This window comes from Haemaphysalis longicornis, unplaced genomic scaffold (assembly GCF_048455015.1).
Source record: "Haemaphysalis longicornis isolate Haplotype H1 unplaced genomic scaffold, Haemaphysalis longicornis Haplotype H1 scaffold_8, whole genome shotgun sequence".
Lineage (NCBI taxonomy): Eukaryota > Metazoa > Arthropoda > Arachnida > Ixodida > Ixodidae > Haemaphysalis > Haemaphysalis longicornis.
The window spans coordinates 162,242,343-162,257,856 of NW_027526445.1; the positions used below are offsets into that span (position 1 = coordinate 162,242,343).

Genomic DNA, 15,514 nt, shown 5'->3' on the forward strand with positions numbered 1-15,514 from the left:
GAAGCTGATGATAATCCAGAATTTCATTTGACGTAGTACAGAGATGACACTGCGCATGGTCATTCTAGTCAGCAGCTTCCATGGGTGACCGCGGTGTGAACGCATAAGCAGAGGCGAGAGTTTTCTCATTCCCTGAAACGAGAGACTCGCGGTCCGCACGATGCAGATGTCTGGGACATCAGTCGTTTGGCGAGAAGACTGAAGCCCGTCCGATTGTGGCAACAGGATTTGTCTCCTGTTTTGTTAAAATAGCAGGGTTAATTTTTTGGTTGTATAAAACTGAATTACATGGCTCACATAATTACAAGAAACTTGTAATGCTAATTAACTAAACAACATCTGCATATCTTCAAGTCAAGAGTGAATACCAAGTACCTTTATTGTTTACCTGTGCTTAAAATTATGCAGCTCACTCTGTTCTCAGAACTGCTAGAGATCCCTTGCAATGAAGCTATTTCTACATTAAACCATACGTGGCAATTTTGTGATGCAACTTTTGCAATGAAGCTAAGAGGAAAACGACTTTGTGAGCCATCCTTCATCGGGGAATGTAAAACACTGAAAACGATGCAAGGAATTACCTAGCAAACTTCACCATCATACTTCGTCCATGCAATTCAAGTTCACCCTTCAAGCAAACGAAAAGTTTGTCGAAATTCACTTTATTCACTCTCAAGCAAAGTGACAAGAGCAAGAAAGACCACACACAGTAACTTGCAAAAAAACACTCGAGTTTATTTAACCTATAAAAACTAAGCTTCGAAACGCACAGCATATAGGCCTGAGACCGGAACGAAATAAGTCCAATAAAACAAAGGAAAAGAGCAACACGCACAAATGACAGAATGCCCAAATCCGGGCTGTGTACAAAGTGCAGTGGTGTAAAGCGCCATTCGCAGCAAACCTTTCGTACACGCTACCTTCCTCCCTGAAATAAACGCTAGGTAACCAAGTAAAAGTCTCCCGAAACAAGGCCGCGCTTATTTACATCATGGGCCCACCGCTTGTTATAAACCATCACGCGCCCATCCCCCTTAAAAAACTTATTCTTCTAAAAAAAGATACGCGTGAAAAGAGATGGTGGCGTACAATGCTTAAATGTTAATACTCGCAGAGAGTAAACGCACCCGGAAAATAATTTTTTTCTTTCTTGCCATCAAACAGAAAAGGGAGTAAATAGTCTTTTCTGGAACAACGTGCCGTTTCGTGAATAAGAATGGAGCGGCCTGTTCCCCGCCCCCCACTGCACACACACACCACACAGACGAGAAGGCTAAGAGACGACGTGAAGCGTCCATTGTTCGCCGATGTTCACACCTGGCTTGCGCACTCGTAGGAGCTGCTTCTTCTCGTCGTAGGTGAACCGCAAGCTCTCCACTCCTTTGCCTAGAGGAGGGGGAAAAAAAAAGAGCAACAGTGATGTTGGAATGAGATTTTTTAGTCATATATGTATCTTAACAGTTGAACACTTCCATGAGGAGCACCATACGTTAACAAAAAGTACAAGGAAAGAAACAATTATCATCAACATCAGTCTACGAGATTCCACTGCACTAGGAAGCTGCTTCTACGGACTTCCTATCCTGCCCTGTTTGAATCTATAGTATGCTACCAAATTTCCTTATCCCATCCTTAAATTCAGTTATTAGCCATACCCTACACCTAGTCCCGACTCACAGCAACCACTCTTAACCTCATGGTCATTCCATCTCACTGCATGGCCAGCCCAAGTCCATTTCTTTTCCTTCTATACGAATCCTGCCACCACCGGAAGGACACGGAAGTCGACCTGATAATGGTCCCACCCAGGGCAACGACAAAGTTTTCTCTAATCTGATCTTTACTGGACCTATGATTTCGATCTATGAACAAACCCGAGTTTGTTCCCTAATCCAATCGGCTTGTTGCCCATGCCTGAGCATGACCCCCACCGCTCTTTTATGCACGGCTTGTTGGGATGACGTCAATTGTCCTTCAAGGTATTCAGTAAGGGGCCAAGTTTTGCCCCACAAGCCATCATTGGCAGTACACATTGGCTGTTTGTGTTTCTCTTCAGCAATAGAGGTAACCTGTTCATTACTTGGTAAGAGGTTCATTATTCGGGAGTGCTTGCCAAAAACGCCCCAGCACACGCCAATTTAAATACACCGCCATAAAGTGAGAAGTCCACCATCCATTAATACCAGATAAAAACCAGCATCCTTGTATGTCGAACAGAATGTAAATTCTCTAAACTCAGATCAAAATATGATGAACTTTTCAAAACTGCTCGGTTAACTTTTTTTTTTTTTGCCAACTCTTTTCCGGCCTAACTTCGTAGGCAGCTGATCACAAGACAGTGCCCAAATGAAGATGAAGATTACAATGCAGGCTGTACTGCTGGTTCACTACAACTTCGAAAAGCAAGAAGCGCATCCAAGAACCAGAGAAGTGCGAAGCGGGAGCCTTACTAGTCTTGAGCTGGACGTCCGTAGGCCGTGTGGGATAGCCAGCTATGACCACACGCTCCACCCACGCCTTTGTCTTGAACTTGCCCGGGCCGTTCAGGATCCTGGGACGAGTAATACCCGCGGTTATTCAACTTTCACAAGCCCAACACCACTGACAGTGACGGAGACACCAACAACGAGAGGTTCAAAGAGCACCCCATACTGTTTACAAGCACTGGAAGCCCTTTCCCGAGTCGAGACAGTGGTTGTCTGTACAACCCTTAATGCCACACACACTCCCACAGATTATAGAAACAATCTCTTTAATCAAACTTGCTCTAACATTGGCACGAAACCGGTGCCCTTGAAAGCAAGAGGACCGCAGGCATTAGGATATCGCAGACACACGAGCTCCCCACTTATACCCCTGTCAAACGTGCCTGTTTAAGTGCACTTACGCCGAGTGCACTCAGGTTTCCCGAAAGACACTTTGGCTGAGCGCTGCTAAATGACGAAACTAAGTGCCCCTGGCTGTGATGTCAGTGATGATAGCCGGTGTAAATATTTCGCAATATTACTTGAAATTCCCCTCTTTATCAAGTTAGAAACGATGCACACATTTCGTTGTGCTTGCATTGTTCAACACCAATCGGTACCTCTCACAAGTCCACAAAAAAGATGGTCATATCTTCTGGCGGTCATATCTTCGCATTTATTCACTACACAGCGAATCGCAGCAGCATTATCATTGGGGTAAAATTATAAGACAGTGTGGGTTATAACAGAAAATCCTGAAATGGGAGCACGAACGCAACACACCACCTACGCAAACGCCTCAGAGAACGGCCGCCATGGAGCATTAGAATATGCTTCATCAGTATGGGACCCCAGTCACGATAAACTAACCTACCGTCTTGAAATGGCCCAGAATAACTCTGCACGCTTCATTCTTTCCAATTATAACCATAGAGCCAGCATAACTACAATGAAGTCCAGTCTTGACCTGCCGTTACTACAGACTCGTCGTAAAATTTCTCGCCTCGGCCTATTTCACAAACTATACCATCATAATGAGCTACGCCATCAATAATTTCCATCTCCATCATACCTTTCCCATCGCATTGATCCCGCTCACAAAGTAGTTCTCAATTCATGTCTTACGAGAACGTTTGCGCAATCATTTATACCCCGTACATCACGAGACTGGAACCACCTTCCTGCAGAAGTTGTATCAATTACTGATAACCATTTTTTTCACGATGCCCTTCCTAACATTGTATAATAAGGTGAATTAATCTTTACATAACAAACTGATTGCTTTATTTGCATTTGTATTATATCTGACTGCTTTTGTTATTTACCTGAATTGTTTATTTACTTGAACTGAATGTATCTTTATATAACAAACTGATTGCTTTATTTGCGTTTGTATTGCAACTGACTGCTTTTTTTATTGTGCTTGTATTGTAGATTGTAACCACTCCCCTCTGTAATGCCTTCCCGCCCTGAGGGTAAATAAATAAATAAATAAATAAATAAATAAAACAACGCACCAGGCGGCGCTGGCGCATCGTTAGGCAAGTAAGTGTTTTCACTTTTCATCGCTGCTTCGCTATTTGTGAAAATAAATCAATACCAATAATGAACTTTTAACATTACATATTTACATATAGACCGCCGCTATTACTTGTTATGTTTTCCGATTTCCAGACCTCTGCTGACGAGACAACTCACTCGGCGAGCCTGCCCGGGTAAAGTGTGTTTCGGGAACACACTCAGCTTAAAGTGCGTTCCCTGGAAAGTGTCATTGCTCCTGAATGACATTTTAGCCGAGTGCAGTCTGTGGAAGTGCACTTTAATAGGCACGTATGACAGGAGTATTACTCTCCCCACTTTTCCAGTCTCTATCTACCTTGGTTTTTACCAAGTGCACACTGGCATACGGGCCAGTCCTGAACTTGGTGTCACTGGCACTTACTACTCGGTGCTCGACAATAATTCTTAAAATCTCTTTCTCATCAAGAAATCATGTTTTCTTTTTTTTTTTTCCAAGTGCTGCATTACCACCTGATAAACCAACACAAGAACAACTCAAGGCCTGCTACAGTCAAGAAAAACGGACGCAGGTTAAATCGCAATGTCATCAGTGATGTTCATTATCACAGGCAGTAGGCTCACAACACTCGGCTCCACATTCTGGGTCATTTCCAGAATGTTAAAGGGGACATAAACCAGAAGTACTCATTACAATTTATAAGTATTCAGAATGCTTGCCTAATTTAAGCACTTATTTTCCAGCAGGATACACCAGAATAGGTTTTACCACACATTTGTTGCTATAAAAGAAAACACATTTGAACAAGTACAAATCAAGCAATCTCTAAAAATCTTCAAATTTTTCAAATTATAGGGGTTTAGTACATCAAGACTGCACTTGGGCTACGAGCAGGGGTGAGACAGCTGCGCATATTGCGCAGATTTGATACAAATTTGTTTTCCTGCAACAGGCTGCTCCAAAAGCTTGAAAATTGGTAAAATTGCGCCAAACTGCTCCAAAACAGTCCGACAGCCAACGATTTTATTGCTCCCATCAGTTTCAGTGGGGAAAAATGTTTACTGACCACATAATTTTCCATTACCCCCAAGGTGATGCTGTTTGTAAAAATTAATTGACTGATCATTCAAAAAAAAAAAAAAACGCATAAAATGGTCCCTGAAATAGTTTTCTCGGAAGTCACAATGTCAGGTTGCACATGTTATATTCTGTACGTTTTTAAAGCTTTCCCATCGAAAATCATTGCAAAGTCCTGTATAAAAATACTAATGTTTACTGAGGCGACAAAACTCGTTCAAGTTAATGACAAAACGGCAATTTTCTGAGCGCCGTATCTCCGGAACGACATGACGTACGTATACGGGGCACCGCCATCTTGGTATGGTGAGGATCGGAAAATATGGCCAGCGGGCGAAACAGTTGCTCGTAGTTCAGGCTAGTTCACTCTAGTTCAGGCGTTAAATAATCTGCATTTTGTGTTCCTGCAATTAGTGCCTAACCAATTTTTTAGCAGGAAAAAAAATGTTTTCTTGGACCCCTAAACTTAGTCAATTTTCTGGCGGTAGCGAAAGAGTTAAAGCCGAGTCTGGGATTACAAAAATAATAATTTCGGCATTCCCATGATAATAAAAATGCCTTACGATTGCTTAGTTTCTCAATTTGATATTTTCAACGGAACTCCATGCTATCTATACATAGAGCCTAAGAATTTAAAAATGGTTTGTAAAAAGGTAGTGCATTTGGTACCTCGTGATATTCTGGTAGAAAAACTTTATTAAGCGGCTGTTTCAGTGTTATATACATTCAAAACCGATTAAAAAGTGCTCTCCCCCCCCCCCCTTTTCAAATTGCCAAAAATATGATTTTTTGGGCAATCTAAGGTGACATAATAAATGTCGTTAACTGCTCCAAACCAAGGTTCTTCTGCTCCAAAATCGAGATTTTGCTGCTCCAAAAACTGCTCCCAAACTTGATTCAGCTGTCTCACCCCTGTACGAGGCATATTGTAGTGGAGGGGTCCGGGTTAATTCTGGCCGCCTGGGGATCTTTAACATGCACCAAAATGTCGACACACGGGCGTTTTTGCTTTTCGCATCCATCCGAAAAGCAACCACCATGGCCGGAATCGAACCCATGTACTTGAACCCATGTACAGCTCCCAAGAGTACTCACTCGGATGTTAACGTGTTGTCAGCGAAGCGGAACTTTAGGTAGAGTAGGTCTCCCCTCTTGTAGTTGAAGCTGGAGCCATCATCAACGTAGAGAGTTCCTTCTGCTGATTTGCCCTGAACATGGGGGGAAAAAACGCATGTTTAAGTGTTTCAAAGGTTGGTTCACACATTTTATTATGGGCAATTCCAAAGTCACATTCAATGTCTCATTGCAAAAGTTGCGGCTGCTATCCGTTGCTTAACTGTGCCACTGCTTCGGATTGCATAGGAGACAATGTTCTGTGCTGACGACAGTCACAAGAAGGCAAGTGCGGATAGAACAAGTTTTTCATTGCGAGAAAAGTGGAGGAATAAAAACTCCCCTCTCTAATCACAAAACATTTTGGGCACACTACAATTCAGGGCATTGCTTTCATACAGCGCATCAACACATGCACTACATGTGACCCAAAATCTTTTCACATCGATTTCTCCGTCGTAGCTTTTTTTTTTTTTTTTTGAGTAAAATAATCCACAACCAAGCGCATATAAAAGCAGCAACGAAATCTGTGGACAATGCAAGAGCACTGTGACTGGCAGTCTTCTCAAACATTTACGGCACTGTCAACAGCAAAACACATGCACTGCACCTCGCAGAAGGTAAATGCATAAATGTGTTTGTGTGCCCTTTAGCAAGCTTATGATTTTTCCAAGTAAACGGCAGTGAAGCCTACTCCTCAAATGTCTCCTCTTTTGACAGTGCTAAAGATAGTGCTGAAGCATCAATCCAGTGCACAGCACATAAACCACGCTCATACCACGATCTTGCTTCTTCACATAGGAGGCACGACCTCTCATAAAATATAAATCAATGTGTGGATGAGTGAGTGAATAAGTGCGTGAGTGAATGAATGGGTGTAAACAAGTTTGTGAATGAGTGAATGAATGAACAAACGAACAGGACAACTTTCAACTTGCCTCCTTGCCGAGTGCCACTTGAAGCGTGTACGGGTCGTCCCTGGTCAGTGCAGAACACCGACGGATGCGCTCCTTCTTCGGGATGATGGTGCCGCCTCTCTGGAACACCGGGATCTGAGGGACGGGGAACGCGGGGACGGAAAAAAATGTTTATAAATTTCCTTCGAACTGGTGTCAAATGTGGGGACAACGAACCATCTGTTCCCTACCTCTATGCTAACTAAATTATTGCATGCAGAGTGATTTGGTGTGGCAGGTAGCTGATACATCTTTCAATGAATGAATGAGAGAGAGAGAGAGAGAGAGAGAGAGAGAGAGAGAGAGAGAGAGAGAGAGAGAGAGAGAGAGAGAGAGAGAGAGAGAGAGAGAGAGAGAGAGAGAGAGATGCAAACGGAAGGGTCACTCAATTTCAATTACACAATTGCAACAAACGATCTCTCACAGAATTGCTATACAAAGCCAAAAACGAAACAAAAAAGTAAACCCTAATATGTTCCTCTGAGTTCTTTGTAAAAAAAAAAAAAAAGAAGAAGAAGAAGAAGTGGAAACGTGCCCATTTTAACAATTCAAGAAACACTCTCACGAAGAGTCTATGCAAAAGGTAGAAAACTGTGCAGGACTGTACCTTGCTGAGAGTGACAGGAATGGAAACGGTGCTCAGGCCTTCAAACTTGTCCCAGGTTTCAACGTCGTACCAGATCTGGTAGAAAATAGGAGCAATGTTGTAACAATACCAAACCACTCGCGTCGTGCTCTGGCAAGCTCAAATTTACCATCACAACACATTACTGAAGATGAGGGCATTTCTGACTCTTAGTTAATTAACCCAACAAGAAACGAAAAAAGCTCAAGCAACATGCATGAAATCACGCACTCCATGTGCCTTAAACGCTGAAAATCAGGTGGTGACTAGTAAATCTCTTACCCCAACACAGAAGAAAGTAAGTTATTGTTATAAAGCTAACTCTTGCAGGTGTATTAAACACACTGGTTACTTCAGAGCAACCAAAATCCAGCAGAACTAACTGTAGACTACAGGTGTACCAATAAAAACTGTTAACTGCCAACATTCAATTCAATTTCAATTCCTTCATTACGCCAAGGCAACAAACTTTCCTAGCAAAAAAAAAAAAAAAAAGACGCTATACAGGTAAGTACAAGATTATGCCCAACCAATCATACAGGAACACAAAACACGATCTCATAAGCCTATCATGAGGAATACCATCATTTTTAGAAATTCCACACGAACAACTCTCAAATTTTGTGTTCCCAGCACAGAAACCAGACTAAGGTGGATGCGGAAAAGTTTGAATATTGATTCAGACCACTCTTTATTGAGAGACAAATACCACACACAAGGTTGGGTTACACTTTGCCACCGTCAGCAATCTCAAAACTGAACCCATAATTTCACTCTTGGAAAGACAGAGTCCTCCCCGACTGTGCCACCACAACAGGTATTATTTACAAGGCACGACCACCCTTTAATCAAACCAACTTACAAATACCACAAAAACAGATTGTCCCCGATTTGCACAACGTGACATTCACTGTGCGTCACTGAAAAACCTTGCAAACCGAGATGCGAATAAACATGACACCATTCCCTGGTGCTGTAGGTGCTGGATGAAAACAATTCAAACACCACACAAGCGTTTCGAAGGCCTTTGATTCTAACGTCATTTGACTCAGACGACACCTCTAAGCTGCTGCATGACGTTTTTCAAAGGAAAGCATTTGCTTGAAATGCCATTTGAGTCAAAGAAGCACGACAACCGACATTTGAGAATCTCAAAGGCCTTTAAAACGGGAACGTTTGTACTCTTGCACGCAGTTTCTGCATGCCGTATTTACAAAAGTAATTATTTACGACTGAAACTTGGTTTTTAGAGAGCTTGCTCTTAAGGGGGGAAGTGGGTCTTTAACCTATTTTTTTTTATTTCTTATCCAATTTTGGTGAAACTATGCACTCTTGTACAGTTTTTTGTGCTGATTACAAATATCCAATCAGTTTTTGCAAAAGTCAATTAGTTTTAGGGATAATTACTAATTAGCCGCCATTTTTTAAGGCCTAAATTTAAAAAAAAGTGGTCCATAAAAAAATGTTTTGAACACATGATTGGGTAGTCAAATGCATAAGCGGTGAACTAATGGGAGCACTTTTCTCAACTTGTCTTTAATAGCAGTTTTACAGCTCATTGAAAATCGGTGTTGAGATGGTGGCCATTAGTGGTGGAGGATAAAATGCAAAATAAGTACATATCAAAGCTCATTTTCATAAATCCGTTCTCATTAGTGCACAGTACACATATTTAGCTTCCTGGTGCAAAAAAAATTATAGCTCTACCTGCCATACATGCAGAGATATTGAGGCCTTAAAACTGGGTGGAGTCCAAAATTTGTGTTTTGAGGAAATGGCAAAAAACAAACTACATGAGATTTAATTGACAACAGCAATTAGTATGTACATAATTATAATGATTGAGAGTTAGTAGCCTCCAGGGCTGTAGTCTGTTTGCTTTCCAGCATTTGTGTGCCGCTTTTTCACCGCTCGCTGGACATTTTCACCGCTCGCTAGACATTTTCAGTAGCAGCAGGGGTCAGCTCTGTTTTCACGTAGTGCTGCCACGTCTTCGTATGCAGGCCACGATGGGAAATGTTCATCTCAGCAAAGATGTCGTTTATCGCCGTTTGACGGTTTCCACTCGACTGCATCGTGCGTGCAGCCAGTACGTTCACTACTAAGGGGTTCACCTTCTGTTCCCCTTCAACACGCGGAGAACTCCACGACGACGACACGACTCCGCAGTTCGCGCATTCAAGGCACAATTTCACCGCAAGGCCGTGTTTGCGTTCACCAGTGGAGACGCTAACGTTCCCGCCGCACGTTTTACACTTCACACCATTCATCAAGCCGTTCAACGAGTCCAGGCTCGCAATGACGAAGTTCGTATCGTCAACGGGGCCTGTCGCAACGTCGGGGCTTTCAGAAGCAAAGCAATCCATCTTTCTCTTCAGTGCTGGTTTTGATGCAAGGTCATGTAGGCGCTTTTCAGCTTTCACTTTTTTCTCGCGCACTTCAGACGGCTGCAGCATTACTGTATCTAGTCGAACGCGCTGGCTCAGTCCCGGCGGACCCGCCGGGGCTGCTAGGCCTATCTGGCTGTCAGGCACATCGGCAGCTCCGTCGGCTCCAGCATTACGCTCAGGGTCGCGAGCAATCTCTTCAGTTTCCACTGATGCAGAACGCTTGTTGAAGTTGTTCACTTGTGACTTCTTCCTTTTCTTGCCATACTTCTTCCGCGTACGATATTTTTTCGCCGAAGCAGGCATCGCTTTGCGTTTTCGCTGCCGTTCGCACACAAGAGAGATGGCGGCGGCACGTCCAGGCAACTGATGCGCCTCTACTACTACTACTACTGGTAAGTGGTTCAAGAGAAAAGGAAAGGAAATGCACTGGGGATATTATTGAGCCCAGCTGGGGGCTCACCTGCATACAACCCAGTGCGGGGGGGGGAGGGGGAGGAGAGGGGATGAAAGATTAGAGGAGAAAAGGGGTGATGAAAGAGATGGGTAAGCTAGGAAATTAAAACGTGAAGCCTCTACTTAAAAGCGAAGCAGCAGCAGCAATGGCGCGGACAGCAGACGGCCGTCTACAGGCGCTTGTTGAGACCGGCGGCCTCTGCGCGCGAAGCAGACGGCCCGCGCCGCACTCGGCCAACCTAATCGCGCCGTGGCATCACGTGCGCCCAACGTCCAATCAGGCCTCGAGTTTTACTTTTTTTCAATGCTTATTTTCTCTTCGCCAAGTGGGCGAAGCGGGACAGCAGTGGCGGGAGATTGAAGCGGGAAGAGCGCTCTTTCAAATGACACCGCGATGGCGCCTGTCGCTCCAGGGGGAAAACGGCTGCGCGCCGTGACAAAAGTACCGTTTAAGCGTTCGCTTTTGCGCGCATTGGGCTCGCGCAAATGTTTTGAATTGTTATTGCGAGTGAAATACTAGTTCCCGAGTTTTGAAACTTAGCAGACTTAGGCAGAAAGACTTGACGATTCCGAAAATGCCACTTTCAAAAAATCGATTTTTTTTGCCAATTTTTTTTGTCCAAGACTCGTGCCCCCCTTATTCATTTTCCTTTTGTTTTTGTTTACTATCACTGTCTACGTAACTTGGTACTCTCAACACCAGTGGTGCGAAAAGAAAAGGAAAAAATACTGCCTATTTTGTGATGTGCTTGTGTATGTAGATCATAATCAATTTTATCGTCCACAAAGGTGTTTTTTTGGCCTGGCAGCAGTGGCAACACCAAAACACGGCGAATGAATGCAGCAACTGTCAACTGCGTTTGAGAATTGTCATGAAGATCAGCGGAACTCCTTCCAATTAAAATGACCTTCCAAACCTCCAATCGACTCAAATGCCTTTCAAAAAACGCTCGTGCAGCATGGCTATAACTTCCACTCCACTAAGTCCCACGGTTAATTTGATAAAACTGGGATCGGTTACAACATGCAAGTTGTAGACCTCATCTCAGCAGATGTTCCCGTTTTAATGCTCATGTGATGCGCTAACACGCCACCCTCAACGAGGCGGCGAAAATTCCCGCTCACCTCATTTTCACCGGGGAAGTAGACGCTCACGCTGGTCGCTCCGGCCTCAACAACAGGATGGACCAGGAGGCAGTTTCCTGGTGGCAGTGGACAGTGTATCAAGACTTTTACTAGGCACACAACTACTCTGCTCGACATAAAGTGCACGTGCACACTACCAGCATGGTCAACACTGCAGCCATATGGAGTTAAAAAGCAATTTGTTAGCGCAGGGGCGGTATTCTCGTAACTTTCCCTTTTCAAAACGTCCCTTTTGCGTCTCTTTCATCGTGACGTACTTCCGGTTAAGAAGTGGACGGTGGCAGCATGGAGGAAAGTTGGCAGTAGGTTTGCAGCGCTTGCGTGACGTCACTTCCGGCTGTTTGCTTTTAGCCAATCAGGGCTCGCCAAAAGGGACACTTTTGAAAGGGACGCAAAAGGGACAAAACTTGAGAATACCGCCCCAGGTTTCTTACATAAAATGAATTGCGCTCAACTGAAGGAGCACATCCTAGGTGCATTTTTTTTTTCTTCAGCTGCGCAGAACTGATTGATGGGTGAAGATGACAGGAGTGGCACACATCATAATTTTGGCAGAGATTTTATGGGCCATCATCGGGTGTCACAAGCTAACGGGAGAAGGAGGACATCACCCTCTACACATACGTATGCATCTACGTTGTAATGAAGCGGGAGTGAATCATCCAGAGTGATTGTCCAACCCCTGCTTGGGTAGGTGTCAAGGACTGCACGCTACCAACCATCACCCAATCCTTGCACAAGTATACATTGTGGACCTGCGAGCATTGACACCAGTGTCCGTGTGGCTAGAGGGAAGGCCCCTCGCCTAATCGCTTAGGACAGACTGTGTTTACGACAACATAATCACTTAGGTGCTCCAACCCACCTCTTGCTTGTACACCAGCGGCACAATTAAAGAGCACTAGAAGATGTATAAAAAAATTCTTTGGGCTCTTATATCTGCTCATATGCTTTGAAAGTGAAAGCCCAGTAATTATCAAAGACTTCTTTACTGGTACATTGTGTTTGCGCCTCTTTTTCCGCTTTCGTTTCTTAATCTTTTAACGTAAATTACCCTGACGGACAGCTGCTACAAACTACACTTCACGTTACAACTTCTAACAGTCGGAGCTCTCTTCCGCGTGCCCCAGTTCTACACCCACCACGTGCACCTATCACAGTGCACACATCGGGCCGATTCTTGTTGCATTCTGGTACAGTTCCAGGTTAGTGCGCCGGTAAGCGCACGTGGCTGGTGCTCTGGCGACATGGGTTCAAATCCCATGCAAACCCAATGCTTTACAGCAGTGGCCGTTTTGGTACCATTCATGTTGACGCCACCGACAACTTTGACAATGGTCAGTTTTTTTGTGTAGAGTGATACGCATTAAAATTTTGGCACAGGCCATATGTGCACTACAACACGATGGGTATTACGAGCGGGTGCCCATCGCCATCTTTAAAGGGACACCTCACTGAGTTTACGCGACTTTATTCAAAAGAAACATAATTCGAAAAAGCTGTCCTGCCCTCCGCATCCTCCTCGCCAATTTTCTACGACGTTTTGTGCGACGTCAAAACGAGATCGCTTGGCTTTACTCTGCTACTGCACAGCTGGCCGACCCTCTGACAGAATCAGTCGGCCCAGCATTTAGTCGGTCGGCCGCCAACGGGTCGTCGCGATTTGTTTGCTCAGTTGAAACTAAGCCACGGTACATTTGTGCCTCGAAGAATGTGCCTTTAGTTTGTTAGTTCGTACACTGTATAAAGCACTAAGTTCAGGTAGTTCCACACAAGTGCACATGCCACGCTCCACTAACTGGTACGCTAGTAGAAAAATCTAAGGCCAATTGAAAGCGTGAGAAGAGTCAGCGAAGGTAATATAGGTACTAAGGAAATAAAATCAACTGAAACATTTACCGTACAGCGTAAAACCAGGGTGCAGGAAGCACGACCACACATCTGCGAACGCTTTTCCGTATAAGAAATGCAGTCGCTACACGAGATATAGTGGGAATTTGGGGGACGCTTATTGCACGAGCGATATACAAGAATTGGTCATCTAAGCTGCTTGAAATGCGAAAAATAGACAGGAATGTAAACTGGCTATACATTAAATACTTGTGCTTTTTTTTTTTGCAGTTGGTTTGTTTGTTTTGGGGCAATGTTTTTTTATATTGAATCCACCATTTTTGCATTGCAACGTTTACTGCTCCATGAGCGAGTTCACAGAATGCACACACTGACACTGACCCGCTATCGAGTTCTCTTTGGTGTGGCTGTTATAAGCACCGACTGCTTGCGGGCAGTAGGCCCAGTCCCGAATCAGCCGACCCTTGGCCTGGTGCGAACCGACCCTTGGCCTGGTGCGAAAACGCTTTTTATGATACAGGCACGAGCCAGGCAAGCTCCAAAGATGGGGGAAAAGAGCATTGCATTTGAGCATCTGAACTGACGCGGAGGGCATTCATCCACCGTGTACGCCTCGGCTAGTGATTTTTATGGTTTCAAGCCGCGCTGGTAGGCTTATCAGGCGCATTTTACAGCCAACAACATGGCACAAGTGCGGTGTTCCAATTACTGAGATATCGAGAATGCCCATCCAATGATAACGCTGGATTTCTAGCCACCCTATGTCAGATGCCAAGCTTGTTGTTTCACAAAACCGAAACAGAAATCGGTTTGAATTCTAATCTTGGACATCGTCCAATCACGTGGCACCTTTTACTGACGTCACTGCTTTAGTTAACTAAAGTGCAGCCGCCGCAACCTGCGCATGGCAGTTTTTCTTCTTTCGGGCTTTATAAAATAAATACCGCCTTATTGCCTGGATAAACGATGAAAAGTGTGTTTATTTGAAACGGTCTATGCAGTGCAAGCAAAAACAGGAGCTTGACAAATTCACTTCAGTGTCCCTCTAATGTACACGTGTTCACATAGACGCACACAAAGACTGTTTACACAGGAGGAGAAGGAGGAGAGAAGAGATTGCCGCCCACTACTCACCGACAAGGTGCTGGTCGTCGGTGGCAAAGCCCTGCCGGTCCTTGGGGAATTCCATCCAGAGGGGGCGCATGGGGGGCACACCCGTGCGCTCATTCTCGTAGAACAGGGTGTACCACAGGGGCAGCAGTGCGTACCGCTGGTGCAGGGCCCCCCGCACCAGCTCCAGGGTGTCCGGGCCAAAGCTCCAGGGCTCCCGCCGCTTGGTGTGGATGTGCGAGTGCGCCCGGAAGAAGGGCTGGTACGCACCCGCCTGGTAAAGGCAAGCAGGAAACGTCGTTCAGGGACCAGGACTGGTGTCCGAGACAATTACAGGTTCTTAAAGTACTCCGCTTTTAGATTTTGGTTCGAATAGGACCCGCTGATAATGTTCCACCTTTGGCACACATTTGGGCTGTTGAAGATCAGTGCTCTCTGCACGTCACACGCTATGCGTATCAATGAAATGTGCCCTACATTCTGTCTCAAATATCTTCAAATGGGATACTGGTACCGCCCCCCATTACCTTCCCAGATATGAAATGCTGCCTCGTTTGGTTATGTATGACACCGCCAGCAGATACCAGAGAGGCTGTACCAGACATGGGCGAGACTCTCCCAGATTCAAAACAGCATTCCCTCAGCATAACAGGACTTGGCAACCCAGGTCGACTATATGTGCCAGAAAACGCACAAATGAACAAACAAACAAATTTTGTTTTTTTAGTTGTTACGTGTTAGCAAATTCAGCGTTTTTCACCTGCATAACCCACAACAAAATAATGATACTAACGACAAATCAATGAGTA

At 44.6% G+C, this 15,514-nt stretch overlaps 1 protein-coding gene across 9 annotated transcripts in view; it reads right to left on the reverse strand.

Annotated features, from left to right (window-relative positions):
* Positions 1-710: 710 nt before the first annotated feature.
* LOC144149829 (neutral alpha-glucosidase AB-like) overlaps positions 711-15,514 on the reverse strand; it is a 57,618-nt gene continuing 42,814 nt past the window's right edge. For all 9 annotated transcript variants that reach the window (XM_077681499.1, XM_077681496.1, XM_077681495.1 and 6 more), the window contains 7 exons: positions 14,730-14,979; positions 11,724-11,800; positions 7,738-7,812; positions 7,113-7,226; positions 6,157-6,269; positions 2,451-2,551; positions 711-1,386 (listed from right to left, as the gene is read on the reverse strand). In XM_077681499.1, the coding sequence (XP_077537625.1) occupies positions 1,274-1,386; positions 2,451-2,551; positions 6,157-6,269; positions 7,113-7,226; positions 7,738-7,812; positions 11,724-11,800; positions 14,730-14,979 (843 nt within the window). In that variant the 3' untranslated portion in view covers positions 711-1,273. The remainder of the gene's footprint in view (positions 1,387-2,450; positions 2,552-6,156; positions 6,270-7,112; positions 7,227-7,737; positions 7,813-11,723; positions 11,801-14,729; positions 14,980-15,514) is intronic.